Here is an 8513-nt window from a genome sequence, read left to right as displayed (position 1 = left end):
ATGCTGCGGGGACTTGCCTGTGCGGCAAGCAGGCCCGAGGCGGCTGGGGGAGCGGAGCCCTGGGGCTCCGGGCCCCAATTCCTCCCCCACCACCACTGGGGGGTGCAGGGTCCCCACACCCCAATTCTGCACCAGGGTGTGAACCCCCCTCACTGGCATCGCTCCCCTGCGGTTCTGAACGAGCAGACTGCCCTGTGGGCTCTTCCAGGGCAGGGCGATGCTTTAGTTGCTCTCTACGCCCAGGGCTTGGCACACACAGCAATCGGGCAGGAAGAGGAAACGAAGGGCATCCAACCTGGAAACGAAGAGGGGGATGTGGTCTCCGTTCCCCAATGACGTGGTATTATACAGAGAAAACCCTGAGGACCCAACCCCACACCTGCTGGAACTGTAAGTTCAGGGACACTGGAATACGAAGTCAACAGACAAAATCAACTGGATTTCTTTCTCTACAACAGAAACAAACTACCTAACAAGGAAATTAGGAGGACAGTCTCATTTACAACAGCATCAAAAAGGATAAAAACACTTAGGAATAGGTTTGACCAAGGAGCTAAAAGCTCAGTGCACAGAAAACTAGAAGACGTTGATGGCAGAAATGGAAGAAGAAGACACAAATAAATAGACGTACTGTGTGTGAACCGGAAGACTTGGTAGCGTAAAAATGTGTATACTACCTGAAACAACCTACAGATTTGATGGACTCCCTCTAAAAAAAAAAAAAAAAAAAAAAAAAATCACACCTCCTCATTTAAAATCACACTACCCACAAAAAGTGATCAAAGTGGAGCGATGCCGGTATTGAAAATACGCACCCCACACTCAAAAGGGAGCCTGCTTGAGATTCTCTCTCCCTCTGGCCCTCCCCTCCACGTGTTCATGTGCACGTGTGCTCACTTGAATAAATAATTAAAATCTTTTTAAAAAAATATTTTATTTATTTATTCATGAGAGACACAGAGAGAGAAAGGCAGAGACACAGGCAGAGGGAGAAGCAGCCTCCACGCAGGGAGCCTGACGTGAGACTCGATCCCGGGACTCTGGGGTCATGACCTGAGCCCAAGGCAGACGCCCAACTGCTGAGCCACCCAGGTGCCCCCCAAAAATAAATCTTTTAAAAAAAAAATACATAAAACATTGGGATAAAAATAAATCCAAATGCGTATGGTCGACTAATGTTTGGCAGAGTCTCCAAAGATACACAAAGGGTAACGGATGGTGTCTTCAATGAATGGTGGTGGGAGAACTGGATATTCCCGTGCAGAAGAACGAAACTGGACTTTTGCCTCACACCACTCACAGAAATTAACTCGAAATGAACCGAAGATTTAAATGTAAGACCCGAAATTGTAAAAATCCTAGAAGAAAACATAGGGAAGAAGATCTTTGATATCAGTTTTGGCGATGTTGTGTTTTTTTTTTTTTCTTTTTTAATATGACCCCACACAAAGGCAACACAAGCAAAAATAAACAAACGGTATGACATCGCACTTTATACAATTAAATCCTCTGTGCCACGCAGGAAACCATCCTCAAGATGAAAAGGCAGCGTCCGGGGCGGGACCGCGTACCTGAGAAAGGACCGCCCTTTGGAACACACGAGCCCCTCGCAGAGCTGACAGCCACCAAGCATGCGGGCAACACGAGACATAGACGACTGGATTTAAAGCTCAGCCAAGAAGACACACGCCTGCCCCGCGGGCACGCGCAGGCTGCTCACCGTCACTCATGGTCAGGGAAACGCCATCGGGCACCCCCCACCTCAGGATGGCCGTTACCCGAAAGATAAAGGCTCCCGGCGTTGGCAAGGAACCTCACCCCGTGTGCCGTCGGTGGGGGTGCAAACGGGCATCGCCACTGCGGGAGAGGACACGGGGCTCCTCAAAAAGTGAAACGCAGGAACAGCCCTCGATCCAGCAGGCCCCCTCTGGGTGCGCATCGCCCCGGGGGAGCGCAGGTCGGGTCTTGACGGATCTGCCCTCCCAGGTGCCGAGCAGTGTGACTGGCGGCGCGGTGGCTCCGTGGCCAAGACGCACGGCGCTCCACGGCACAATCGCGTCCAGGCCCCCAAAGCAAGAAGGCAATCCCACCATGTGACAATACAGAGTGACCTGGAGGACATCACGCTGATTGATATGAGCCAGACCCCGAAACTCAGATGGTGTAGGATCTCACTTATACGGGGGATCTAAAATACACCCACGGTGACAGGAGAGCGGTTGCTGCGGACGTGGGGTCACTGTGACAGGCCTCAAGACTCCTCTGGGAGCAGAGGCCTTTCAGGAGCCCTCACGGGTGACAGTCATCTAGATGGATGCGTTCCGTCCTCAAGGACGCTGAACGAGATGCCCTCCTGCGTCAGCAAAGAGCCTCAGCCTGGAGTTCCTCCTGCGGGTGTCTAGGAAGGCAGGTGCTCCCGTCGCCACAGGCTTGCCACCCATGGGTTTGCCACCCTCGGTGGACAGGGCAGCTGCTCGGGGTCTGCTCCCTGGAGCACCCTGGCCCCCAGGATGGACAGTGCGGCCGCTCAGGGGTCTGCTCCCTGGAGCACCCTGGCCACTGGCCACCGGGATGGATGGGGTGGACAGGGTGGCTGCTCGGGGTCTGCTCCCTCGAGCACCCTGGCCCCAGGCAGAGGCCGTCACACCATCCCCAGAGGCTCCACCTGCCCCCGGGGAACACAGAGACCATGTGCTCACTGCAGCCCCCGCGACCGGCCGGGACCCTTACGTAGGCCCGGTTTCTGCGGGCGACGGCAGCAGGTGCAGGGGCGCGGCAAGTCCCAGGGGCAGCGGCAGCAGGAAGCGGCGCGTGGCCCAGCAGCCTCCCTGTGTCCCACTTCACTGGGGCGGCTCCTCATCTGGCGGCTCTTCCTCGTCCTGTATTTCCTGTAATACCTCCCACGCGACACGGCCGTGGGGAGGACCCTCCTGGGCGCCCAGTGGCCACCGCCCAGGACACCTGGCCGTGAGGGACGATAGTCTGGTCCCCCCCGGGGGCTCAGCTGCAGCAAAGCACACTCTGCTGTTCACCAGGGTGGACACGCCCTGAACTCCGCGCCCCTGTGGCACGGACAAGCTCAGGGCCTCTGTCTGGGTCCCGGGCCCGGCAGGCGGCAGCAGGTCTAGGCTCTGTCACAGAGTCACAGAGGCCCGGTGAGCCCGCCAGCAGAGGACCGGGTGGGGGTGGCCCAGGATGCCCCTGCCCCCAGGCGCCCGCACAGGGAGACTCGCGCGTCACCCCGCAGCGTCAGCCCTGCACACCCTCGCTTCCCCACATCTTGCACGCGGGTTTCTCACGTGTCCACAGTGGGTGGGCAGTGAGCTCACGACGATGCCCAGTACTGCCCCCCCCGGCCCGGCCGGTGTCACTCCGTCATCCTGCCCCGACACGCTGGTCCCCCGGGAGGCAGGGCGCAGCCACAAGGACACCGCTCTGCTGGGCGCCCAGCCCCATGGGGACCGGCGCCCGGGGGACGTCCCCTGCCTGACCACAGCTTGGTGCCCGTCTGTCTGTGCTCAGAGGTGCCCGGAGCAGGACACCCGCTGAGCGGGCCTGAGGCTGCCACCCAGGTCAGGCCGCAGAGCCGGAGCACCAGGCCTGTGGGAAGCAGGAGCGGAGTGAAGGCTCGACTGAGTGTGGCCCCGGCTGGGGGCCTCCTATGCCGTCCCCCTCCCCGTGTGTCCCCACAGAGGCCATGGCCCGCAGGCTCCCGCTCATCCAGGGGCCCAACCCCGGCCCGTGCTCAGCCGTCCCATTCCAGGCACCGTGCGATGCTCAGGGGGTGGGCGACAGATGGGTCCCCGAGGCTGACGCCCGCCCCGTGCACAGGGTGCTCCCAGGCTGGGGAGGCGGGGACCGCTGCAAGGTCACCCAGAGGCATTCTGGAGTTGGCGACGGGGTGAGCCCAGGGGGGTGGCCGGCTTGTGCCTGGACCCGCGGGTGGGCTGCACCAGGGACGCCCCCCCATGCGCTCGCGGCCCCGCAGCTGTCCTGCTCGGTGTGACAAAGCGTGAAACACATGAGCGCTTCCCACGGCCGGGGTGTCTCCCGGACAGAAACACGTGCATGCGCACCGCCGCTTCCACGCAAACCTGACCTGAGGCTCCTCTGCGGTGACCAGGACAAGGTGGCCACCCGCACACCCTGCGGCGGTCAGGCCCAGGGGGGCCCGAGAGGCGGCGGCCCTGGCTGCGCTAACTGGGCGACCGGGCCGGGCTAAGGTGCAGGGCCGCACACAGCTGGCAGAGCTCCAGGTCGCTGGCTCCTCCCCCGTTGCACACAAAGGCCCAAGCGGGACGGGCTGGGTGGTGGTGCCTGGGGCAGCAGTGGACACACAGACTGGACTGGGGCGGGCACCCTGGGTGGGCCGAGCACACTCACAACAGCCCGGAGGCGCCCTGGGTCCGGGGACCACGGAGCCACCGCGTGTCATAGCCCCGGCCGTTGTGAGTGTGATCGGCCCACCCAGGGTGCCTGCCCCACAGCTGGGCCTGCGGCTCCACGGCTCACGCGGCAGCCTCCTGGGTCAACTCCCCAGAGCCCGAGGTACTAACAGTGCACACGTGCCGCTGCCCACATGTCCTGTGCACTAGCAACACACTCGGCCCACGGGACGGCGGGGCCTGAGTCCAGGGAGCACAGGAGCCGCGCTGCCCCGATCTGCACATTTCCTCCCGGAGCGTTCCAGGTGCTACGGGCAGCTCGTGGGTGCTTCTTGTCCCCCCCCAGCAGCTGCATCTGTCCCTCGGCCCTCCCTCCCGCCGACCGGGGCACACTCAGAACACAGCGACCCAGGGAAAGCTTGTGGGCTTCGTCTGAGATGCCCATGCACCAAGTGCCTGAGCCAGGCGAAGCACGCTCCCCTCCCCGCAGGGCCCACCTCCCCTCCCCCCTCCCTCTGACCCACGTGTCCTCCCCTCCCCCTGGGGCCCACCTCCCTTCCCCCTCCCCTCCCCCCGGGGGCTCACCTGTCCTCCCCTCCCCCCTCCTCCCTCTGGCCCACCTGTCCTCCTCCCCCCACTTCCCCTGGGCCCACAGAGGAGGCCCAGGCTAGAGTCCATGTGCTGGGTTCAGGGTCACCTGGCAGTGGGGGTCACACCTCGACGTGGGATTTCCCGAGTGGGAGCGTGCTGCTGGGTGACCGGACGCGTGGATGCAGCTCCCAGGGACAAGAGTCCAATGCCATCGGCATAACATGAGCAGGACCCAGTAGGGAGCAGCACGCGGGACTGGGTGCCCAGGCTGACGGGCCACCTGGTCACTGCCGAGGTCCGCGCATAGTCGGGTCAGCCCAGGATGCAGGGTGCAGGGGCCCGTCTGCCCGTCAGCACCCCTCTGGGCGGGGACACGGAACATGCACAGAGACCAGGCGACAAGGTGCGTGGGGCAGAGTCTTGAAAGAACGAGCCAGGACTCCGTGTAGCACAGCCTTGCTTGTTTTATTTTCAATCTCAAGAGAAAAATGAGTTAATGTTATATAAACAAAGATTTTTTTCTTTCTAATGAAACTCCCAACACCCTTAAACAGATTAGAGAAAGCCGAAGCCAGGAAGACGTGGACGCCGGGAAGGGCGGCTCACGCCCGGCACAGGTGAGGACGGTGCCCGCCTCCGGGAGGGGTGACGTTGCACAGGGTGGGCTGTGCAGTCGGCAGGAGCGCCCTGGTGTTAACGCCCACCCGCCCGCCTGAGAGGCAGGCGACCTGGTTCTCCCCACAGGGACCCGCTGGAAAGCGACCTCCAAAGAGCTGCACGTGTTCAGGGACCTGCCAGGAGGTGCATCAGGACGGGCCTAGAGCAGTATGTGATACTTGAGCGCCCGGGGCACCCTGTTGATGACGAGCCTCCCGTCGTAACTCAGGGAGGCAAACAGCCAGGGGTCGGCGGAGGACCAGTCCACGGCATACACGCTGTCCTCGTGCTCCTCGTAGGTGGCGATGACGCTGTCCTGCGGCGGCTCCTGACTCCTGCAAGGCACCAGAGACACGCGTGAGCGAGGCGGGGGCGGCCTGCAGGGGCCGGGGCCTCACTCCCCGCACCGGGCGGGCGATGGGAGGAACCAGGGCAGGCGCGCTGGGCCGCCAGGCTGCTCCGGCACCTGCACACAGACGCTCACAGGGCCGCGGGGCACGGGCCTCCACCGCGGCGTAGGGGTGAAGAGCAGGCGTCGGGAACCTCCCGGGGACGCCGAGGTTCGGGGGGCAGGGGGTGGTGACCACAAACACCCACGAGGGCTGAATAAAGAGTGACGAGAAGCAGAAAGGGCCCTGGGGACGGCCAGCGTGACCCCAGGACAGCGGGTCCCGCCGGCGGGGCAGGAAGGGGCTCCTGGGCCTGGCCTCAGGCTTCGTAGCGTGCTCGGCCGGGACGCCCGTGTCACCTCCCTTTAAACTGGAGTGACCGCGCTCCTTCCCCAGGAACCCTGACCCGATGGTGCATCACATGTGACACCGCGCATGATGGGAGGAGCGCAGACCTGGCCCCTGGGCACTGACGGGCCATCACAGGCTGTCCCCCGAGCGGCCACACCAAGACCCACCCCGAGGGCAGGAGCCATTTCTCCCCGTGGCACTTTGTTCCCGTCTCACAGAAAGCATCTACTCGGTCCCCACTCTGTGCTCCCGGACCCTGCGCAGGCCCCTCCGTGTCCAGCTCTGCGTGCCATCGACCTCCTCCCGCGACGTGGACCCGCCGTGCCCACTGGGGCTGCGTTACAGACACCACGTGAGGATCCTCTTGAGGATTCGTTCTCCGGAGTTTGGCAGGTCACGCGGACAGACCATGGGAGCAGGACCATGGGGACACGGGGGTGTCACCGCACCTGCCAGCCTCCCCACCTCAGGCGCGTCCCTGAGGCCACCTGTGTGGAGGGCAGCACCCCTGGGCCACACGGCGCCAGCTGCCCCCCGGCGAGGAGCCAGAGCCCATGACCCCGACGGCACGGCGGTCGGCAGGTGTTTGCACCAAGACGGCCGCAACCGTGTTCCCAGACTGCAGATCCACGTGCTTGAACGGAAACCAAACGAGGACAGAGATGTCTTCTCAAAAGTGAAGCGGGGCTCAGCTGAGGTGGGGGAAGAACCTCAGAACCTGCTGCCTGTCGGCCTCAACCGTTCCCCCACCCGGGGCTGACCCCGCTGCACGCAGCTCCCCCTCACCAGCAGGCGTCTACTCAGAACACAACAGTCCCCTTCCATGTCGCTGACAGACGACACGGCTGCCCCGCCTCGCCCCGGCGCCCAGGAGCCACAGCCACACTCCGTCGCGCCTGGCCTGGGGCACCCCGGCTCTGCACCAACCAGGAGCGGGCCCCCAGGAATCCAGCGGTCTCGGGGGCGCGCCCCGGCTGAAGAGCTAGCCCCCGAGCAGACGCAGCTGCGATGGGAGACCGCGCGTCCAAGAGGCGCGACTGCTGGGACACGCACCGAGGTCTCCCACGTTCCCTGAGGAACCTCAGGCTGCAATGGGCTGGGGCCGAAGGTGCTCACCTGGAGTCCGTGCCCCGCCACGGGGAGGGCCGCCGGCCAACGACGGAAGCACACGTCTCAGACCCAAGCCCACGGAGAGGGTGTCGACGATGACCTGTCGCTCCAGGGACTACCAAGCCCTCACTGCCACCGAAGGGCACATCTAACCACGAGTGACCGCCCCTCCCCTCTCCCGTACGGCGTCCGACGAGAGTGGACAGACACTGAGTGGGTCGACGCAACACAGCGTGAGCTCCCCTAATGCAACCCCCATGCCCCCGCCGCGGTGCCGACGTCCCCAGAACCAGGGCCCCCTGACCCCCACCCGGACGCTTCTGGCGAGAGCCACCTGGACCGCGAGGTAGGAGGAGGAGCCCCCTCCGCCAGGAGCACGCGCCCTTACTTCTCCTCCGGACGGCGCTCCTCCTGGTCACTCAGGTCATCGTCGTCCACCAGGTGGCCGAAGGGCTCGGAGGAGATGGACACCATGTTGGTCAGGATGACTCTGCTGTCGCTGCTGCCCGTGAGCACAAGCTGGTCGTGCGAGTGGTTGTAGCGGACGTTCCACACCCTGGGAGGCAAGGAGGCAGTTCCAGCGGCAGGCGGGCCTTCCTGGACGGGGCACCCTCGGGCTGGCCGGGACTGCCCTGACACGAGGACGTTCCCAGCAGAGGGCCAGGCCCACTGCGTGCTCCTCTCCAGCCTTCCTTTAAGGCCCGGCACCCAGACACGAGAGCAAGCGGACGTGCAAACCTCACAGGGGGAGGAGGGCCTGCTGCTCAAAACGCCCCCTGGGCTTTCCAAAGTCCTAACGGCAACAACTGCCCCAGAAGCAAAGGACACATTAGAGAGGACCCAGCGCATGGAGCCAAACCCCAGGGCGACTTCCAGCACCAGCTGCCGCGGGGCCGGGGTGCGCTCTGGGTTTGGGCCACGGCACACACTCCCAGGGAGCACAGCGAGCTGAGCGGAGGCCCGGGGGTGGGGGCGGGGGGGGGGTGCAGGCGCCTCTCCTCGGGCTGCGGCAATCGCAGAAACCTACCGA

At 63.7% G+C, this 8513-nt stretch overlaps 1 protein-coding gene across 8 annotated transcripts in view; it reads right to left on the bottom strand.

Moving 5' to 3' along the window:
• Positions 1–5422: 5422 nt before the first annotated feature.
• EIPR1 (EARP complex and GARP complex interacting protein 1) overlaps positions 5423–8513 on the bottom strand; it is a 120282-nt gene continuing 117191 nt past the window's right edge. For all 8 annotated transcript variants that reach the window (XM_072771244.1, XM_072771246.1, XM_072771251.1 and 5 more), the window contains 2 exons: positions 7872–8039; positions 5423–5968 (listed from right to left, as the gene is read on the bottom strand). In XM_072771244.1, coding sequence (XP_072627345.1) covers positions 5794–5968; positions 7872–8039 — 343 coding nt within the window. In that variant the 3' untranslated portion in view covers positions 5423–5793. The remainder of the gene's footprint in view (positions 5969–7871; positions 8040–8513) is intronic.

This window comes from Canis lupus, chromosome 12 (genome assembly GCF_048164855.1).
Source record: "Canis lupus baileyi chromosome 12, mCanLup2.hap1, whole genome shotgun sequence".
In the NCBI taxonomy this organism is placed as follows: Eukaryota; Metazoa; Chordata; class Mammalia; order Carnivora; family Canidae; genus Canis; species Canis lupus.
This window is presented reverse-complemented; position numbering and strand designations above follow the sequence as displayed.